General features: G+C 49.0%; 1 protein-coding gene across 1 annotated transcript in view; it reads left to right on the top strand.

Moving 5' to 3' along the window:
* The window catches only part of PDIA5 (protein disulfide isomerase family A member 5), a 91,349-nt gene that overhangs the window by 65,023 nt on the left and 4,268 nt on the right, over positions 1-22,058 (top strand). Inside the window, exons 12-15 of the mRNA XM_007109053.4 lie at positions 10,656-10,726; positions 11,263-11,423; positions 15,147-15,277; positions 19,369-19,439. Of these exons, the coding sequence (XP_007109115.2) occupies positions 10,656-10,726; positions 11,263-11,423; positions 15,147-15,277; positions 19,369-19,439 (434 nt within the window). The remainder of the gene's footprint in view (positions 1-10,655; positions 10,727-11,262; positions 11,424-15,146; positions 15,278-19,368; positions 19,440-22,058) is intronic.

Raw genomic sequence — 22,058 nt, 5'->3', positions numbered from 1 at the left:
TGTTCTCTGTTAGTCTGTTGCTTACTTTAACTTTCTTTATGCTGCCTTTCAGTGTACAAAAACATTACATTTTCGGGACTTCCCTGGCGGTCCAGTGGTTGAGACTTCACCTTCCAACGCAGGGGTGTGCGGGTTCAAGCCCTGGTCGGGGAGCTAAGATCCCATGTGCCTCGTGGCCAAAAAAACCAAAAACATGAAACCGAAACAATATTGTAACAAATTCAATAAAGACTTTAAAAATGGTCCACATCAAAAACAAAAACTTAAAAAAGAGCACTACATTTTTGTAGTCAAATAAAAGCTAGAATGTTTATTGAGCACTTGCTGTGGATCAGGCATTGTTTGAAGCACTTTCCATATATTAACTCGTTTAATCTTCACAGCAAATCCTGTGAAGTGGATATCGTGATTATCCCCATTTTACAGGTTAGGAAAGGGAGGCACCAAGAGGTTGAGAAGGTTGCGAAAGGTCACATAGCCAAAAAGGTAGAGCCAGGATTAAAACCCAAGTTCTAGAGGCCACAGCCTCATCACCAAGCCCTATGCAAGCCTGCCTTTTCCCATCCTGACATCCGGGATATAAAAATAGTGCCCTGCATTTTGTGATAATATTTTTGTTTTTCTCATTTTGTTTAATTCATCTGGATTTTTCATTTGTTTGTTGTGCCACGTGGGAGGAAGGTAATTCATTTCATTCGTTAAGTTCTTTTTTCCTTTACATTTTTCTTAACGTTATCTTGTAAGTATTTTCTTATGTTATTAAAAATGCTTATTTGTACATACTTTTTGTGGTCACATAATATTCCATTATATAATGGCACCATAAATTACCTAACCGACACCATAATGTTGAGGGTTTGAGTTGTTTACTGTATTTCCCCACTATAAATCAGGCTGCAGAGAGCATTTTCATGCATAAATATTTGTCCACATGTCAGATTATTTCCTTAGGGTAGAAGCCTGGAAGAAAAAATTTTAAAGCTTGTTATCTACATTTTACACTAACGTAAAGGAAGAAAAAAAAATCCCAACTTTCTCTTTGTGCAAGAAGAGGGCTGCGTGGTAGATGAGGCATTCATCAGTGTGTGTCTGCCGCAGAGTGTCTGAGTGTCTACAAGTCAGCTTTGGTGTGTATACAGCAGGAAGCCTTGAAAGAGCCCAGAGGTTTCTGGGGGGCCCATCACAATGTTACAGCATCATTGTTTCTGCTAGCATCTGTAGGAGCCCCACCTCCCTGGCATGCCCAAGCCAAGGTCCAGGCAAGGAAGCAGGAATGTGGGTAGGAAAATCCAGGCTCCTCTTGAGAACCAGGTACTAGGGAGCGTTCCAAAGTCATCTGGTCTCCTGGAAAATTCTGGTTCCAGGAGCCAGGAGAGTCTCCATAGCTGGCCTGCAATAAAATCATAGGTGTAGCTGAAGTTAACGGAATCCAGAGGAATCTGAAGGTTTGGGATTGACAGGAGGCCAACATTCCCACTGCCAGAAAAGAGTATGGTCAAGGAACTGACGGGCAGCCTCTTTGCCAGGTCATGAAAGTCAGTGTAAGTGCACTTACACAGCTGATAAAAACCCAACAAGGAAGTTCGGCAGTAAAACTTAATGGCCCATCAAATCACAGTCAGGACAGTAAAACGCAGTGGGCTGGAGTTCTGCTCCTGCTTGGCTCTCCTCTGGCTCTCCTGCAGCCCACACTGCCAGGATAGCCTGAAGGCCAGGCCCGGAGGCTGGGGTCAAGGCAGTCACTGCTCAGTCACTTCCCCAGGACAGGCGGGTGCCAGCGAGGAAGGCGTTTGCTCCGCCAGACCTCTCTCCTCCTTGGGGCCTGGCTGGTCTCCTCCTCATGAACTCTGTTTACAGAGGTTTATTGCTTAGCCTTAGTGTCTTGTCTAGGGAGCAGAGGGAATTGATGTTAGTAGTGAAAACCATAACGCTATCAGGAGAACTCTTGGGAATGTATGGTAACTTCAGAACAACATCCAGAGATGTTGGACATTTCCAAAGATATTTTCCAGACCTAGTAAGGAGCAGGGAAAGTGTATAAATGGTGGTGTGGGGAGGAGGGTATGCACATAGTAACTGGCTTGGCTGCTAGTTTTAGTAAGTAGAGATGTTTAGTTAAACTAGCAACTATTTGGTGTGACTTTTGCCCCAAAAAGATTTAGTTCAGTTAAACTTTGTGTGCACAGATATAACCTGAACAACACAGCCATGAGGTTCATTCATTCACAAAGTGTGTGGGATGCCATCCACAGTGGTGAGTGAGACGGACATCCAAGCCTGTAGAGAGCTTACATCCACTTGGGGGATTGGAAGTTTCAAGTAAGCAGATTACTCCAGCTGTTTTGAGTACAGTCAAGAAAATAAGGCTATTGGAAGTGAGTGTGATGGGTTGAGGCTTCTTGGGGTTAGGTGGTCAGGGAATTTCTCTGAAGAAGAGAAATTTGAACTAAAGCCTGCATGATGTGAAGTGATCAGCCACGCAGAGACCTGAGGGAAGATCGTGTTCCAGGCAAACAGCCCGATAAGAGCCATGGGGGTAGAAATGAGCTTGGTGAGATAGGAAAGCAGAAAGAGGCCACAGGCTGCAGAGTAGAGGACAGGACGGAGATGGCCTGAGTTGAGGTTGGAGGGTAGGAAAGTCCGATGGTGTGGGACTTGTGGCTGTGAGAAGGAGTTTGGATTTCGATCCACTTGTGATGGGAGCCATTGGAAAGTTTTGACCAAGGGAATGTGATATGATTTATGATTTGAAAAGATGCCCTGGCCGCCCCTAAATACCAAGAGACAGCAATATAATAGTCACAGGGCACTACAAAATGAAATGCCATAGGAGGATATGAATAAGATGTCTTTTGTGAGTAGAAGAGAAATAGGTGGTTCCGTGGGGCTGGAGTGAACTGGAGACTCAAAGTAGGAGCCAGAGCCCAGATGGACACTCTGCACGGAGAGGTCTCATCCATCAGGGCAGGGGCTGTGATGAAGTGAGCTGGGTGCTGGGGGACAGAACTTCAGGGAAAAGGTCAGCTCATGTGGTCACAGCTCCAGCCAGAAGATCTACCTTCTAATCCCATCTTGTTTAGCGGTGGCCCTGGGATCCCCAGTTTATCACTGTCTTCCAGAGCCGTCATTTCTGATGATCCCTGCCGTGTCTCGTGGGGCTGCTGAGATAGTGTGTGGAAGGCCAGTGCACAGAGCGAGCGCTTTTATTACTTGGCAGAGTCCTGGGAGATGGGGCCAGAGGTTCAGGAGAGAGCTGTGAGTACAAGCCAAAGAATCTGGCACCTCCTGGCATGTCCTCCAGCCACCCCTCCTGTGTCCAGTGCAGACATCGTGGGTCGATCACAGCTCTTCTTCCCAGTGAGCCAATTCTCTGTCTTAAGAGTCCATCTCTGGCCCGCCACTGATAGAAGCTGGCAGGCGATGTGGAGTCTATTTGCTTCCCCAACGGGCAGTGACATCAAAGGGCTGAGCCTGGCAAAAGTATGAAGGTGAACTCTCTCATCTTCAGGGGTCCTGCCTCATTGACTGGGACATTTTGGAAAGAAACAGTGGTTTTCTATGAGTGGGTTTGTCTTTTTTTTTCTTCTTTCCCCCCACTCCCACCCAGTCCCACCACCCACCTTGACCGTGGGGCCTGCTAGCACTGGCCTGACAGCACCAATCATAACGTGGTAGAGGAGAGGGTGGTCAGGGAAAGCATCCCCTTCCTGCCCTTCCCGCCTGCCATGGAGACCACTTGGAGCCTGAAGCCCGGGTCTCCTGAGACCTGCCCGGGCGTCCTCCCTTGTGCTCTGCTGGGCTGAGTGGCTCTCACTCAGGTCGCTCACTTCCTTCTCTCCAGGGGAGACCGAACTCTTGGGTGACAGACCCTCCATCAGCAGGAGAGCCTCTGAGCTTCCTTTCCTCCGTGTCTCTTCATGCAGGGGGAGGTCATCTCGGGGCAGGGAGCGGTCAGCCTGGAGGCAGGCCTGGGGGTTCCTTTGAGAATTGTAGAGCCTCCTGACTGTAAGCCCCAAAGAGTGATTTATTCTTTTTATTTTAGTGAGAATCAAAAACAACAAAAAAAGTTTAAGTCTTAATATATGTCATGTTAAGTCAGTAGAATCCTCCTTAGGATATCCGATTTACTCCAGACATGCGGATCTTCGTGGAAGGATACCTGAGCCTGGACACCTGTGGGGACAGCTCGTTGTTCTTCTACAGCCCCCCCCGCCGGGAAAGTGACTGCCTCGCAGTCAGCCCTTCGTTGCCTTGGCCTCTTAACCAGGGGTCTATGAGCCGGTCAGGGCATTTGGAGCCCTCTGAAGTTATAAGTATGGAACATATATGCATCAGTACGGGAGGAGTGGGGGAGAAGCTTAAATTCTCAACAATGTCAGTGACCCAGAAAAGCCCAGAATCTGCCCTGAGCTGAGGAGGATGCTCTCCCTTTTGCTGTTGTGGATGGCTGCTGCCTGCAGGGAGAGAGGCCCGCTGGGAGTCCCAAGCTGGACCATGGTCTGTGTGCTTTCCATCTGGGGCACGGCTCAGTGAAATAGAAATAGCACTGCGTGCTCTACATGCTTCAGGTACATCCTGTTAAATGGGCTTTTGTGGTCACTCTGGAGACTCTGCATAGAATCCGTGTATAAGACTGGTTCTGTGGGGAAATCACATTTTCAGTTCCAAACAATTTACCAAAACAAAACAAAAAATGCTTTTGTAACTCAGTTGTTTAGAAAGTGCAAATGGGTTGTGATAACACTAAGTGTTCATTTCTGGAATATAATGTTCTTACATTTTAATATCATGATGACTGATACCTGTGTGGTTCCCAGGGGTCCCAAGTGGGCTCTAGTCAGACCATGAGCCCACAGGTGTCCCTCCCCCTTGCTTGGGCCCATTTGAGAAGGACCAACATGTTGGTACGGCTGAGAATTGTAGCCACTCCCTGGGCTGGATTCCATCAGTGAGTTTCCTCCACTGAGTCATCTCATGGCTCCCCCAGAGCACTCTGTCCAGAGGAGGGCTTGACAACACTGGCCTGGGTTTTCTGTTATCAGCGTGTGTGTGTGTGTTGAGGGGGGGCAGTTAGGGTAGCCACTGTGGGGCCCCCTGTCCCTGGGAGGAACAAGTTGAGAATGGACTAAGGAAGTTGGAACAGGCAGGAATGGAACGGACCTGTTTGTGTCTCAGTGCCATGTGGAGCTGAGCTCTGCAGGAATGACCTTGGAGGAGAGAGGAACTTTTGTCCCAGCCAAGTGCTCAGATGGAGGCAGGAAAGCTGTTTACATGGCTCAGTGGCTCCTGGAGGGTGTGGGAGGTCTTCTCTGATAAAACTGGTGTGTGTCTGTCTTCCTTCCTTTGTTTCTTTCTCTTTTTGGTCCAGATTCTTTTTTTTTAAATTAAAGTATAGTTGATTTATAATATTATATTAGTTTCAGGTATATAACATAGTGATTCAATATTTTTATAGATTGTACTCCATTTAAAGCTATTACAAAACAATGGCTATATTTCCCTGTGCTGTATCCTTTTTGCTTATTTATTATATACATAGTGCTTATTTATTATATACATAGTATTTTGTATCTCTTCATCCCATACCCCTGTCTTGCTCCTTCCCCCTTCACTCTCCCCACTGGTAACCACCAGTTTGTGCTCTATATCTGTGAGTCTGTTACTGTTTTGTTATATACATTTGATTGTTTTATTCTTTTAGATTCCACATGTAAGTGATAACATAGAGTATTTGTCTTTCTCTGTCTGCCTTATTTCACTAAGCTTAATACCCTCTAGGTCCATCCACGTTGTTACAAATGGCAGAATTTTATTATTTTTTATGGCGGGGTAATGTACCATTGTATATATGTATCTATCTTCTTTATCCATTCATCTGTTCACGGACACTTAGGTTGCTTCTGTATCTTGGCAATTGTAAATAATGCTTCTATGAACATTGGGGTGCATGTATCCTTTCAAATTAGTGTTTTTGTTTCTTTCAAATATATACCCAGGAATGGAATTTCTGGGTCATATGGTAATTCTATTTTTAGTTTTTTGAGGAACCTCCATACTGTTTTCCATAGTGGCTGCACCAATTTACATTCCCACCAACAGTGTATCAGGTTTCCCTTTTCTCCACATCCTTGTCAACATTTGTTATTTGTAGACTTTGATGAGAGCCATTCTGAAGGGTGTGAGGTGATAACTCATTGTGGTTTTGATTTGCATTTCTCTGATGATTAGCGATGTCTTTGGGAAAATGTCTGTTCAGGTCTTTTGCCCATTTTTTAATCAGGTTGTTTTTTTGTTAGGGTTTTTTTGGGGTTTTTTTTTTGATATTGAGTTGTATGAACTGTTTATGTATTTTGGTATTAACACCTTACCAGTCATATCATTTGCAAATATTTTCTTCCATTCAGTAGGATGTCTTCATTTTGTCAGTGGTTTCCTTTACTGTACAAAAGCTTTTAAGTTTACTTAGGTCCCATTTGATTATTTTTGCTTTTGTTTCTTTTGCCTTAGGAGACAGATCCAAACAAATTTTGCTAAAATTTCTTAGTGTTCTGCTTCTGTTTGCTTCTAGGAGTTTTACAGTTTCAGGTTTTACATTTAGGTCTTGAATCTGTTTTGAGTTTATTTTCATATATGGTGTGAGAAAATGTAATTTTTTTTTTTTTTTTTTTTTTTGCGGTACACGGGCCTGTCACTGTTGTGGCCTCTCCCGTTGCGGAGCACAGGCTCCGGATGCACAGGCTCAGAGGCCATGGCTCACGGGCCTAGCTACTCCGCGGCATGTGAGATCTTCCCAGACCGGGGCATGAACCCTTGTCCCCTGCATCGGCAGGTGGACTCCCAACTACTGCGCCACCAGGGAAGCCCAGAAAATGTAATTTTAATTTCATTCTTTTACATTTAGCTGTTCAGTTTTCCCTGCACCATTGCTTGAAGAGACTGTCTTTTCTTCTTCGTATATTTTGCCTCCTTTGTCATAGATTAATTGACCATAAGTGTGTGGGTTTATTTCTGGGATCTCTATTCTGTTCCATTGATCCATTGAGTCTGTTTTTGTGCTAGTACCATACTGTTCTGATTACTGTAGCTTTGTAATATAGTCTGAAGTCAGAGAGAGTGATACCTCCAGCTGCTTTGTTCTTTTTTCTCAAGATTACTTTGGCAATTCAGGGTCTTTTGTGGTTCCATATAAATTTTATGATTATTTATTCTAGCTCTGTGAAAAATGTCATGGGAAAAATGTCATGGGTATTTTGATAGGGATTGTATTAAATCCGTATAGATTGCTTTGGGTAGTATGGACTTTTTTTTTTTAATTTTTATTTATTTATCTTTGGCTGCGTTGGGTCTTCGTTGTTGCTCACAGGCTTTCTCTATTTGCAGCGAGTGGGGGCTACTCTTCATTGCGGTGAGGAGGGCTTCTCATTGCGGTGGCTTCTCTTGTTGTGAAGCACGGGCTCTAGGCACACAGGCTTCAGTAGTTGTGGCACGCAGGCTCAGTAGTTGGGGCTTGCAGGCTCTAGAGTGTAGGCTCAGTGGTTGTAGCGCATGGGCTTAGTTGCTCCACAGCATGTGGGATCTTCCCGGACCAGGGCTCGAACCCATGTCCCCTGCATTGGCAGGCAGATTCTTAACCTCTGTGCCACCAGGGAAGTCCCAGTATGGACATTTTAACAATATTAATTCTTCCAATCCATGAGCACAGGTTATCTTTCCATTTCTCTGTATCATCTTCAATTTCCTTTATCATTGTTTTATAGTTTTCAGAATATAGGTCTTTCACCTCCTTTGTTAAGTTTATTCCTAGGTATTGCAGTTTTTAAACAGGATTGTTTTCTTGCTTTCTTTTTCTAAGAGTTCATTATTAGTGTAAAGAAAACAACAGGGCTTCCCTGGTGGCGCAGTGGTTGAGAGTCCTCCTGCCGATGCAGGGGACACAGGTTCGTGCCCCGGTCCCGGAAGATCCCACATGCCGCGGAGCTGCTAGGCCCATGAGCCATGGCCGCTGAGCCTGCGCGTCCAGAGCCTGTGCTCCGCAATGGGAGAGGCCACAACAATGAGAAGCCCGCGTACCGCTAAAAAAAAAAAAAAGAAAAAGGAAAACAGATTTCTGTATATTAAGCTTCTATCCTGCAACTTTACTGAATTCATTTATTAGTTCTAATAGTTTTTTGGTGGAGGTGTTAGTGTTTTCTATATATAGTATCATGTCATCTGAAAATAGTGACAATTTTATTTCCTTTCCAATTTGGATGCGATGCCTTTTATTTCTTTTTCTTGTCTGATTGCTGTGGCTAGGACTTTCAATACTATATTGAATGAAAAGGGCAAGAGTGGACATCCTTGTCTTGTTCCTGATTTAAGAAGAAAGGCTTTCAGGGCTTCCCTGGTGGTGCAGTGGTTAAGAATCCACCTGCCAAGGTAGGGGACATGGGTTCAAGCCCTGGCCCAGGAAGATCCCACATACCACGGAGCAGCTAAGCCCGTGCACCACAACTACTGAGCCTGAGCTCTAGAGCCCGTGAGCCACAACTACTGAGCCCACGTGCCACAACTACTGAAGCCTGCGCACCTAGAGCCCATGCTCCGCAACGGGAGAAGCCACGACAATGAGAAGCCTGTGCACTGCAATGAAGAGTAGCCCTCGCTCTCCGCAACTAGAGAAAGCCCGCGCACAGCAACTAAGACCCGACACAGCCAAAAATAAATAAATAAATTTATAGAAGAAAGGCTTTCAGCATTTCACCATTGAGTATAATGTTAGCTGTGAGTTTGTCACGAATGGCCTTTATTATGTTGAGCTGTGTTCCCTCTATACCAACTTTGATGAGAGTTTTTGTCATGAATGTATGTTGAATTTTGTCAAATGCTTTTTCTACATCTATTGAGATGATCATGTGATTTTTATCCTTCTGTTAATGTGTTATATCATGTTGATTGATTTGCGGATACTAAACCATCCTTGCATCCCTGGAATAAATTCCACTTGATCATGGTGTATGATTCTATTACAAATTCAACTTCACTACTAGTGATCAGTCTGTTCAGATTGCCTATTTCTTCCTGATTCAGTCTTGGAAGGTTGTATGTTTCTAGAAATTTGTCCATTTCTTCTACGTTGTCCAATTTGTTGGTATATGACTGTAGTATTCTCTTATGATTTTTTGTATCTCTGATATCAGTTGTTATTTCTCCTCTTTCATTTATTTGGGTCCTCTTTTTTCCTTGATGAGCCTGGCTAAAGGTTTATCAATTCTGTTTATCTTTGCAAAAAACCAGCTCTTGGGTTCATTGATCTTTTGTATTGTTTTCTTGGTCTCTGTTTTATTTATTTCCTCTCTGATCTTTATTATTTCCTTCATTCTGCTGATCTTGGGGTTTGCTTGTTCTTCTTTTTCTAACTCCTTTAGATGGTAAATTAGGTTGTTTATTTGAGATTTTTCTTATTTCTTGAAGAAGACCTGTATCACTATAAACCTACCTCTTAGCTGCATCCCATAGATTTTGGAAAGTTGTGTTTCCATTGACATTTGTCTCGAGGTATTTTCTGATATCCTCTTTGATTTCTTCATTGACCTGTTGGTTTTTTAGTAGCATGTTGCTTGGTCTCCACATGTCTTCCTTTCTTGTCTTTCTTTTTCCCAATAATCAGTAGTAGAATTGTGATGCTCTAAGCTCCCAAGCAGTAGCACACCCCACGAGAAGGCCAAGTCACATGTCCACAATCCATTTAGCCTTGTCGGTGCCCCCCTACCCCCCACTCCCAGCCAGGTTTCCCTTTAGAGTCATCTCCAGCCTGAGCCAGTCTGGTCCTACTCGCCTCACAGCCCCTTCAGCGTAGATGCCAGAGAGTACTCTTTCTACTAAAATGAGAGCAATTTACAAATGTCTTCTCATCACCAACACAAAGTGCTTGCTTCCTTTTTAATGTATCAAATGTCATTATTCATAACATATTACTGCATTCAAGTGTTGTAAGGAGAGGAGGGCAAAGCAATCTTTATCCCAAGAAAATACCATTTATTTGGGAATGACAAGTCAGATCACTGTGCCTGTCATATCATACCTCTTCCCTTATTGGGACAATTGGAACTTGATGTTTTCCCATACTCTTGCTTATGCGAATTCTTATTCCCAGTTCAAGGCCCCGAATCCCTTCTGCCCTGGAGAAGATGATAGTGGTAACAGTAGCATGGTGCCAGGAAGCACATGCTGCCAGTGGCTGTGGCCTCCAACCAGATTGCTTGGGTTTTCAGCTCAGCTCTGTGACCTGTGGCTGTGTATGTAGCCTTGGGCAGTCATCCACCCTCTCAGTGCCTCAGTTTTCTCATCTGTAAAATGGAGATAATGTAGTTCATACCTTGTAGGGCTGTCTTGAGGGTATAAAGCACTTAGAGCCATGCCTGGCACACAGGACCTATATGCATATCACCGGTATTGTTGATATAATTATTTCATTTTTGCCTCTTGTGCCCCTCCCACACCCCTACCCCCACTGGATCAGGCAAAAGATTTCTTTTCTCTGAGCTGGTGCTGTTCTTCTTTTCTCCTGGGTACCCCTGGTATCTGGGACTAGGACCCAGCTCTCTTACGGAGGCAGGGGACATCCCTGGAGCCTCTGTGCCATGGACATGGTTTCTCTTGATTTCTTCCTGCAGGGTGTGGACACTGTAAGAAAATGAAACCAGAGTTTGAGAATGCAGCAGAAGTCCTCCACGGAGAAGCAGATGTAAGCTTCCTTTCCTTAACTCCTCCACTGCTCTCTCTTAAAGAGTCAGTGATAGGAATCATTACAGTGACTTTCCCCTGCACGCTCTGTAGCAGCTCTCCTGGTCCCTGGAGGCCTGTGGGACTTCTGTGTCCCCGAGTAGATGTGTTTTAGTCAGACAGGTGGGGCCCCTACCAAGGATGGAGGGGTGCAGAGAGATTAGGGTCACATTCCCATACCCTTCCAGGTGACCTCTGCCAGGTAATGGCTCTGGGGTGAAGCCCCAAGTTTCTCCCTCTTTTCTGTGGGAGCCTGCCGATTGGGAACAGCCACAGTCTACAAAGCCTGGTTGGTGGGGGAGATTAAAAGGCTTCATCTCAGCCCACAAATGAGAATAATGGACATGCCCGTGTCCATTTGTTCCCGGGATGTATGAAGTTCCCGCCCTGTGAGGTTTCAGCAGGCCCTCGGTGGGTTGGCGGCTGGCGTCCGGGCTCCTCTTCTGCCAGCACCGCATCTGAGGCTATCATGCATGGTTGGCCTCTCCCCCGTCCCAGAGCTCTGGTGTCCTTGCAGCTGTTGATGCCACCGTCAACAAGGCCCTGGCAGAAAGATTCCACATCTCCGAGTTTCCTACACTCAAGTATTTTAAGAATGGAGAGAAATATGCAGTGCCTGCGCTCAGAACAAAGAAGAGCTTTATTGAGTGGATGCAAAAGTAAGTCTTCTGGTCTTGATAGCACATCTTGGTCCCTGGCTATGGGCCACTGGAGAGGGCCTTGAGGAGATGAAGTAAACCTTAGGAGCCACTGACCTTGGCTCAGGGCCTGAGAGCCAAGACAGCTATGACTTCCCAAGCCTGACGCCACCTCTGGTGTGCTGATCACGTGTACTCATCCAGCAGGTCACGGGTAGCCTTTCTGGGTGCGGTTTCATCAGCTCCAGTAAACCGTGTATTTCTATTTTTAGGACTCCTTCCCCAGTGTCCTGGCCCCAGGTTTCATCATCTACATTTTATTCCATTCCCTTTGAGTGAATGAAGGAAACACACAGCTCTTCACATCCAGAGCTGGACTCACAGGGGCCCAAGTCTGGGCCTTCAGTAGTGTCCACAGTGCAGCCTGTTGTGGTTTGGGGTTGGAAATAAAGGTTTGAAGAGCTCCCTCAGCCTGGGTATTAGTTTTCTAGGGCTGCCACAACAGGGAACACGGAGTCGGTGGCTTAACAGCAGAAGTTTATTTTTTTCACAATTCTGGAGACCAGAAGTCCAAGATAAGATGTCAGGAGGGTTGCTTTCTCTGAGGCCTCTCCATGTCCATCTTCTCCCTGTGTTTTCACATGGTCTTCCCTCAGTGTCTGTGTTAATCTCCTCTTCTTAAAAGGACATCAGTGAGGTTGGGTTAGGGTCTACCCTAATGACCTAATTTTAACTTAATTACCTCTCTAAAGACCCTATCTCCAAATACAGTCACATTCTAGGGTAGTTGGCATTAGGACTTCAACATATGAATTTGGGGCGGGGGACACAGTTCAGCCCACGACAGCCGGCAAGTCCAGAGAACACGAGGAGCCTTGCAATTGCTCATCCAAGGACCATGGAACCCGCAGTTCTTAGCATTTCCCCTCCTGTGAGGGGACTAACTGGGCCACCACACAGGTGCCTTCTCCTGTCCACACCCCTCCCCCGAGACACACACACACACATACACACACGCACGCGCGCACATCCACACATAACTTGAATATTTGAGAATACTGCCTTATTTCAGCACTGGGGGGAACATGAAGTAAAAGAAGACATACTCCAGCCTTTGCAGAGGCCCCTGGTACGTGGCATAATGATGTCCACGTGAGAACCAAGACTCTAGGGTCACAAAGTGACGCGAGAACTGTGCAAAATAGCAGCATCCAGAAGGAGTTACTTTGTTAGGACATCGGTCCTCAAACCTGGGTGGACGTAAGTGTTACAGGTGTTGAGGTGCTTCTTAAAGTGCAGATGCTAGGGCTGCTGTCCCTGAAGCTTTGATTCAGGAGGTGTGAATGAAACCCTCAGCCATGGGGTTTTGATGAACGCCAGCTTATGGAATGGGATGAACCACTAGGTTCAGGAGAGGCCCCGGCAAGAGGTGAGTGGGCTGGCCAGGTCCAGGTCTCAGCTTCCTGCTGATCACTGGGGGTAGATTCTAAGAGTAGCCAGGCCGTGTCTTAGGGACCAGAACGGAGCAGTGGTTCATCTCCAAGAGGGATGAGGTGCTCTCTCCTCCGGGCTTTTGGCGCAGGAGGCAGGTTGCTCTTCACACCCGCCTCTCTGGCCTTGCTCTGGTGCCAGTGCTGGTTTACTGGGAAGGACTGAGCAGGGTGGGGCCTCAGGTGAGGTCCCTGGTGCTTGCACTGTGATTAGAGAGCTGGGGAACCAGAGCATTAATCGTTGCTAATCCCTGCTCCAGAAGCCTGGACACAAGTAGCGAGCGTGGAGGGTCTCTGTCCTTCCTGTCCATAGTCAGCACTGCTGAGCGCCTGAAAAGCACTAGGGTAAGAGTACGGACTTTGGAGTCTAAGAGCCCTGCACTCAGATTGTGACCCCAAGCCATTTACCTGCTAAGCCCCAGTTTCCCATCTGTGAAGTGGAGACAATACTTTTCCCATAGGCTTGTCCAGAGAATTAAATTGGATTATTGTGCTTTAGCACAGTGCATGGTGTGTGGAAATACTCAGAGAGGAAGCTGTGTTTATTATTGATTCCAGCTCTCATGCAGCACTGTAACTGACAGCACCACCCCCTAAATGCTAGAACCTTCCCAGCCTTTGCAGCGTGCTTTGATAGCTGTTGCCCCATTTCATACTCAGATCCTACTGAGGCCAGAGTTTTTATTCCTATTTCCTTGGTGAAGAAACTTAGGTTCAGAGAGGTGAAGGGCCTTGCCTAGGGACAAATAGTGGTTCTTTGGGGAGCGCAGAAGGAATCCTCCAGGCAGAGCATAAACAGCAGATGCTCTGAGATGAAGGGTTGAGGTCACCAGCAGGAGGGCAAGCAGACAGTGTCGGGGGAGGCTGATGGCACTTCCAAGCTTGTGCACAAGTGACCGCACTTGGGTAACTGAGATGTGCCCACCAGCAGGCTAGCCCGGGGAGGCAGGATGCAGGGACAGGGCAGAGCAGAAGCTTGGCGTCAGCCGAAGAGTCCAGGGTGTTTGACAGGGCACCTGGAGGGCAAAGAAGTGGGGAAGACAGGAAGGGTGGGAGGGGCCGGTCTTGGTCACGAGAGCAGGGGTGCCATTAACCAAAATGAAGAAGTTGGGGAAGAAAGCTGTTTTGGGAAGTGTGGAGGAGAGGGAAGAGTTCTAAGTCTTGTTGGGATTGGGGTGACAGTGGGACCTCCAGGGGGCAATACCTGAAAAACACCTGGGGCTTGGGTGAGAGGCCAGGGCTCGAGTCATCCTCAGCCTAGGGGATTATGGAAGCCACGCAGATGGATGAGATCTTATGAGAATGGCAGGGAGATAGAACCAGAAGAAGAGAGAAGGCTGTCGGGAAGGTAGGGAAGGGGTCTCTGGTAGGAGGGCTTCTGAAAGGTGAGAGTGGCCGTGAGGTGCCTGGTGCTGCGCTCATGCTGCCCTCGCTGGGTACAAGGCCTGAGGCCTGGTGGTCAGAAGCCAGGTGGTGCCGGCGTGAAGGAGGGAGTGCAGGGGGTGCGTGTGGCAGCACGGGGTCCGGGGCAGCAAAGGCTTTAAAAGACCCTGGAGATCTATACTTTTGTGAGGCAGAGTGGAGGGAACCAGTGAACAGAAAGAGACTGAAAAATTATAAACCCTTATCGAATGCCTGTCATTTATGAGAGCATATAGGCTCTTAGCAACTGTTAGTTGCTTGACCGACTAGGTGCTTTATATACACTGTCTCTGCTCTTCATAAGGAGCCCAGGAAGTACGTCTCAACTGTACTCATTTAGCAGAAAAGAAAATGGAAGCTCAGAGGGGTTTGATAACTTACCTAAGGTCACACAGGTGATCAGTAATCTGGATTTGAACCCAGACCCACCTCACTCCGTGGCGCATGCTCTGTCCACCAGAACAAAGGCTCAGGAGCAGAAGATAATGGAGGGTGCTTCAGGGTCCCAGAAGAGGCAGGAGGGAGGGGAAGGGAGCCCAGGTGCAGGGGCTTCTCCCCATGGCAAGGAGACGACTGGAGAGGTCCTAAAAGCGACTCAGGTCTTCCGCACCTTCACAAAATGGCTTCTTGATAGGCTCCTTTGAGGGAATCTTTGCGGGTGGTTCACACTTCTTCATGTTTAAACTGAGGTTTTAAATTCAGTTTTAGAAAGGATGCAAAGTGATTTTTTTTTCCTCACGTGCTCCCCTGAGTGGTTGGGGGCGGTGGAAGCGCTTGCCTGTACACGAGCTTCTCCTAATGACTGTCTCCCCTCCACCCCCGGTTCTTGCAGTCCTGAGTCCCCTCCACCCCCGGAGCCCACCTGGGAAGAGCAGCAGACCAGCGTGGTGCATCTGGCTGGGGACAACTTCCGGGAGACCCTGAAGAGGAAGAAGCACGCCTTGGTCATGTTCTACGCCCCTTGTAAGTAGCTGGGGCACTTGCTGAGGGGCAAGGGAGAGGGGTGGGCCTGACTGAACTGAGAAGATCCCCCCGGGGACCAGGGCACCCGCAGGCCGACTCTGGGCTTTCTGCTGTGAGCAGGTTTCATTCCAGGCTGAGGTCCTTCAAAATCCAGGGCCAGCTCTGTCAGGTTGTGTCCTCACATCAGTCCTAAAGCCCTCTGCTTCTTTCTGTGCCAGGGGCCTGCCTTGTAATTATTAAGTCTCCTCAACTCCCTGGAAACTCCCACCCGGCCGCTTCCTCCCTCCTGTCTGTTCCCTCCATCCCTGCAGGCACTGACTTCACCTTTGAACCCTGGAACTTAGCAGCTGGGAATTCAGCCAGCCTGGTTAGGCCTCTGCTTCCCTCATCTTGCTGAGCACTCCCAGCCCAGCCTCCTTTCTCTGACCATCCCAAGTGGCTCTGAAGCCATGGATTTGAAACTGTGGTAAAAGTACAGTCATAGTCACTCAGAGCTCCTCACCGTGATCCCCACTTTAATCAAAGCCTAAGTTGAGGGAATGACACGTCTGCTAATGTTGGTGTTTGTGATCTCAAATTTTGTGTATTCCCATTTTAAAGTTGTTCATTGATACATAAAGGAAAGGCTCTTGAATTTCTCACTCTTCTGTTGCCCTCTCTCTCCCCCAGGTTACAACTTAGCGTAATGGAATGGGGATAATAAAGCTGGGCTCCACAGAGAAGCAGGCAGCTCAGTCGAGTCCTAACCTCCTGCCCCTACCTCTCCAGTGTCAATAATCTGTAAAGTCTCTCCTCAGTTCTCACTATCTGGGCAGGTCACCTCCTGGCCCAGCCTCAGACCCCGCCCTCAGGCAGCTGACACTTCCCTCTGTTTTTGCCTTTTCTTCCGCAAGTGGGCCTTGTGGTCTGTCGGTTCCTTATAGAGCTTCTTGCTGTCCTCCTCTGTCCTTAGAGTAAGCCTGGAAGACTGAGTGGATTTTAAGAAGTTGTCTTCCTTCTGGGCAGAGTTGGGGGTGCAGGGCTGAGACTCAGGGGAATGCCTGACTTGCCCAAGGCATGGCAGCAAGTCAGTGACAGAGCCCTTCCTGCAGCCTGGGCTGGTGCTCTCTTTTAGTCACTGTCACGATTCAGAGGGTGATTACTTTCCTGGCAGCTGGCGGGAACCTGGCCAGAGAAGTAGGAGTCCTTGACCAGCCACTGGGTGGATTTGAGGAAGTCCAGACTAAATACTTTCCCTAGAAATGCTCCCCCCTTCCCCCCAGACCTCAGGGGATGCCTACCCTGCTGGGGTGCTAACGACCTGCCTCAAGTAACCGCTGTGTGCTGGTTGTTGTCAGGGACCCAGGATACAAGGGAAGGAGGCCTGGTCCCTGCCGGCTTCAAGGGCCTCACAGACTGCCCTGACAAAAATAACTAAACACAGTCCACACGGGGCCCCGTCACTGAGCGACTCAGCTGTCGGCGGAGGGCTTGGTGCCTGGAGTCTCCCGTCTCCCCTGCTGCACTTTCCTGTCCTGAGCTCTGCTCCAGGCTCCTGAGACGTGTGTGTTCATCAGTGGACAGAGGCAGGGAAAGAGGGAACTAGCTAAAGACAAAAAAAAATCTTTAAAATGTTTTCAATGATAAAAATAATATATCCTTATTTATAATTTATGTAGTATATAACATATACTTATATATAAAGAACCTAAATACTACAGAAAGGTCGCACACCAGATAAAGGTAGGTATAAAGTAAAAAAGCAAACACCAACCCCCATTTCTCCTCTCCCCCCACTTCCTACCTGCCCAGTTTCTACACAGCTCTTCCTCCTGCTGTTTCATTGTTCTCTTCTGTTCCAAGCCCCCCACATTGCTCTGAATCATGGTCTGATCATGGTGACTGCCCTTCTTAGGCCAGCTTGGCTGAGTCTCTAGAATTGGAATTTTCTGTCCTGTCCTTGGTCTTTGTTCCTCTTTCCCCACTCTGGGAGGCTGCTTTCGTTTCCAGTTACACAGAGGTGGTACCTTTTTAAAGAGCCCAAATTAAAAAATCATGCCTCTTCTGGCCCAACTGACACGTCTGGGAAACATCTTCATGCCCTTTCTAAAACAGCCTCCCTTCTAGTTATTCATCTGCCATGCTCTTTCTTTTGGATAATGAGAAAATGAGATGTACCAGAAGGCCATTAATCTGAGACCTAGATGCTTTAAATTGACGGCAGCAGGAATTTGCACTAGGCTGACAGTGACCTTTATACTTTCAGTAAGCAGAGAGGTTAGAAAGGAGAAATGAGTAGTGACACCAGATTTGGGGGAAGGGAGCAGCTTATTTCCGGCCAGCCTGATATCTTAATGGGCGTCCATGTGCCGCTCACAGGGGACCTCTAGGTGCCACAGGGCACGCTTTGACGCGCTCTCAACCAGCACATTGTGCTCTTTACACGTTTTGAAAGCTATATACCGTCATTCCTTTGTAGTATGATGTTTTCATGAATTTGAGCCATTCTTCCCTCTGTTGGGTCAAATTAGTACAGTGTTCTTGTAATTGCCATTAGCACCTGCCATGAGTTCGGCTCTGCTAGGTACCTTATCTCAGTTCTGGTGTAACACGTAACCAGCCTAGCTCTCTTCTCTACTCCTGTGATGGATGCTGGGAAAATCCCCTTAAGCCGCCTCCCATCACCATCCACGATGCTCCGGGGCCAGCTGGCCACTCTGCCAGCCAGGCCACATGGGTGGTCCCGCCCATCTCAGGAAAGGCTCAAGTGCTAAATTCACATGTAGCTCAGCCTTAATTTGGATTCACAAAGCCTTTTGAAATGCCAGTCATTATTATCTTATTTTAAGAAGGGAAAGAGCAGATGAGCCAAGCTGTCTCAGTTCCCCAACCCAGGCGGTGGGAGGGCTGTTTGTCAGGAAGCTGGCTGGAGCCAGGTCTGCCCATGGGGCATCTGGCCTCTCCCACCTGTGTTTTGATCAGAATTAATTACCACAGTCAGGGAACTCCTTCCCTCAAAGCAGTTCTGTTCTCTTGGCAGTTGCAGTTCAGTGTCTGGAGAGTGGTTGGGAGGGGTGGGCTTGGGTTTTAATTGGTGAACCCTGAGGGAAGGGCCAGGAAAGCGGGTCTGGGACAGAGTGGCCTGCAGCTTCCTGGGCTTTCTGCTCAGTGGATGCTGCCCCGGGTTTGCTGAAACAGGAGGAGAAAGTGGTCCCACACAGGTCCCAGCCCCGGGCCTGAGACCTGTCACTGGAGCTGGAGGGGCTCAGGACACCACATACACCTCTGTCCCATCCAGGACTTCCAAAGCTACGGGTCCTCACCCCTGGGTTGGGAACCCAGGCCCTGAGAAGCGGCAGGGACTCCCCGCAGCTTATCCTCCTCTTAGCCTGACCTTGAGTCTCCCTTTCCTGGATCTGGGGTTCGGGTGGATTGTGGAGCAGGGAGGAAGGACAGCATGAGGACCAGGGGCCTGGTTTGGCTGCTCAGTCTGGGGTGAGGGCTGCTGGGAATGTGGGAATCAGCGGCAAAGCATGAGCTGCCGGGGTCAGGCAGAGGGGCTGCTCCCAGCTCCCTACTTCCCCAGCCCCACTTTCTCAGTCATGAAGTGGAGAGATTTGCTACTGTCACTGGGGCGAGAGAAGGGATCTTGTGACAGGCTCAGAGAATCCCGAGCATGCGTCCTCCTTTCTAAGCCCAAAGCTCCCCGCTGCACCCTGGATCAGGCTCTTCTGGACCCTGAGGGCAGCCCTGTGTGGAAGGAGCTTGCAGAGAAAGACGACAGTGTCTGTCTCCCCGACCCCCAGCCTCGTGGCTGGGTGTGTGATGGGAGAGTGTGGGGTGGGAGGTCCTGGGCAGGAGTGGACCTGACTCTGGCACAGGCCTCCTGCAGAGCCCTCTTGCCGACGGCAGACGTGCAGTGGAGGGTCTGAGTGGTGGGGTTGATACGTGAACCCTGACAGTGGGGTGTGCAGCGGGTGGGAATCGGATGAACCCCAAAGTCTGTTGGGTGGAGAGAAACTCCTGGAAAGTCTTCTCTGGAGGTTCCAGGCAGGGCCCCTGGCTCTGCAGCCTCCTTCACGTGTGTAACTCTCTCCTCCCCTCTCACGCAGGGTGCCCGCACTGTAAGAAGGTCATTCCACACTTTACTGCCACTGCTGATGCCTTCAAAGATGACCGAAAGGTAAGGACCCCCTTCCTCTTCACCTCTCGTCCCGCCTCCAGCCTCCCCCTGCCACCAGTGCTCACACCTTCCTCCCTTCTGTTCAGGTGCCCTCCCTCCCCAGACAGGTTCTGCTGAGTCCCGGGGATTCCTGGCAACCAGGACATCCTTTTCACAAGGCAGGATAGAGCAGGCTGCATTTATGCTGCAAAATCAACTAAAAGGGATACACTGAACTGTTACAGCCCTTCCTTGGAGGAGAGGGTGGTAAAGGGGTCATTTTGTTTATTCTTCTTTAGTGTTCAAATCTTTTTACGGTAGGATTTGTAGTCATGCATTACTTGTATAATTAAAAGTACAAATTTAAAAAATCCAACAAAAGTCAACTGGAGGCGGCCAAGGTGGAGGAGAGCACGGCGGTGTGTGCAGAGCCTCATCCTGCCTAAGTGAAAGGCTCCTGCAGCTGCTGACTGATGAAGCATAAAATTAACAAGCTAGAGCTGCAGATTGGATTAGAGAGCTGGGAGGGGGTCCCGGGCACATTCCCCCAGACCGCTCCAGCAGCCAGGGCAGACTCCAAGGCTGAGGGGGTGTATGGCAGGGAGAAGACCCCGGAACTCAGACTGGTACATCTGGGCTGCTGCTAAACTACGTGAGCTGGAAGACTCCCCAGGCCTCGAGTTCCCTTCTTCTAAAGTCAGGGTGCTGGTCTAGATGGTCTCAAAGGCTCTTCCCAGCCTGGGGCTCCATCATAGGAACCTGTCCCCTGAAAGGCCCCCAAAATGTGCTCACGCACACCCAAGGCCAAAGTCCGATGCATCTCTGCCTGCTGCCTTATTTTCCCGGGTGGAATTGTCAGGTGCAGCCAGGGCAGGTGGGATACAGATGCTGAGATCCCCTTGCATCAGCCCTACGGTGGTGGAGATGGGATGGTGAGAGCTGTACAGGGACAGCGAGTCAGAGGAAGCCAGGATAGGCCACAGGCACGTATGTGGAGACTTAGACTCCAAGCCCCTTCCCTGAACTCGGGGAGTCCCGTTGTCACCCACAAGTCCTGCCTGTGCCCTTGAGGTACCCTTCACCATCAGGAGGGAATACAAGGACCAGAAAAATTTTTCTCCTCTCCCTGCCACTTGGCCTGCATTGAGGGGGCCACGACAAGAAGGGACTTCCTGTCTTCTGTCTCCCTCACCACTCCACCCGATTCTGCCACCCGGGGCCTGAGCAGAGTGGCTGCTCCCAGTCTGGGAGCTCCGGCACAGCCCAGGCTGCTCGTCCCTGCGGGGCTGGGTGTTGGTTGGTGTGTGGAGGCCTTTACTCCCCGGGGCCAGGACTAGACTGGCAGTCTCTCCATTATCAACTCTCATAATTCTTTACCCCGAACACTTGGTGCTCTGGACACACAGGAGAGTGACAGGTGTGGGGGCTCCCTGCCCCACCAGATGCTCAGGTCTCTGCGCTCCAGCGTCTGTGAAGGAATCACATCAGTCCCAACGAGGCCAGGCTGGCCATGCCTGCAGTAGGCAGCTGAGGGCCATTCCTCCCCTTCCCTGTCCCCTCTGCTGATGCAGAGGGGTCCTGTTTCCATGGTGACCCCCTCCTCCTCTGAGATACTGATATGCCTTTGCTTAATTGTCTTAACTTGGACCAGTAATGTTGCTGACCTTTCCTGGAGTCATTCCCTCTGTTATTCCCTCCGTCCTCCTTCCAACTTCCTTTATTCCAAGCCAGGCGTCACTCTCACTCATTTCCAGGAACACACTTAACTTCTCTGTCCCAGGCAGCAGGCAGGCCTGGGGTTCCTAGAGGCAGCTCTCAGTAATAGCAGGGAAGCGTTCTGTCTCTGGTCTGGGGTACTGGTGCCATGATGGCTGGGTGCTATCCTAGAACTATCAGCTCAGAGCCTCTGGGGGATGGTTCCAGGAATGTGTGATTTTTAAGAGCTGGCTCTTCTGCTGGCCACAGGCTGGTGTTTGGGGACCACTGGCCTGTCCAGCCCTCTCCTTCTCCTCAAGCAGATCAAGGCCCAGAGAGGAGCTGCGTCTCTTGCCCAGGGACGTGCAGTGGGTCACTGACAGCCAGAACTGGGTCTCCTGACTCCTGACTCTTCCTGACACCCCATGCTGCAACCTCTGAGCCAGAACTGCATTTTTTTTTCCACCCAGAAGCTGGTCCCTGTTCCTTTCCCCAATCAATATGCAGTTGGTTGTTCACTTCCATTTTCATAGCCAAAGTCAATATTAGCTCCTGCAGAGATTTATTTTACTGAATCAATAAAGCTGCATGAGGCAGCTCATATTTTAACTGGGGAGCCTCCCCCTCCCAGGAGGTTACTGGGGACTTTAGCAGTTGACATGCTGGGAGGGGAGAAAGGGCTGCACACTGTTGGTGTTGGAACAGAAGCATTCTGGACGTGGCCATGGAGGACAAGGGTCTCAGGTGGAAGGCCGGCGGGTGCAGGTGGGGGTCAGGGGATCACCGGGCTGGCAAAGTGGGGCCTGTCTCTCCCTGTACCTCAAGGTGTCCCAGCCTGGGGGTAGGGGCTGAGGGAACAGCAGTGCAGCACAGCTCCCGGCCAGGTGCAAGGTCGTCCCAGGAGTGGGCTCTGGGGCAGCAGGAGCCCCTCTGTGATTGGCCGAC

Source organism: Physeter macrocephalus, chromosome 1 (assembly GCF_002837175.3).
Source record: "Physeter macrocephalus isolate SW-GA chromosome 1, ASM283717v5, whole genome shotgun sequence".
Taxonomy (NCBI): Eukaryota; Metazoa; Chordata; class Mammalia; order Artiodactyla; family Physeteridae; genus Physeter; species Physeter macrocephalus.
The sequence above is the reverse complement of the archived record's forward strand: the minus strand, read 5'-3'. Positions and strand labels throughout refer to the sequence as shown.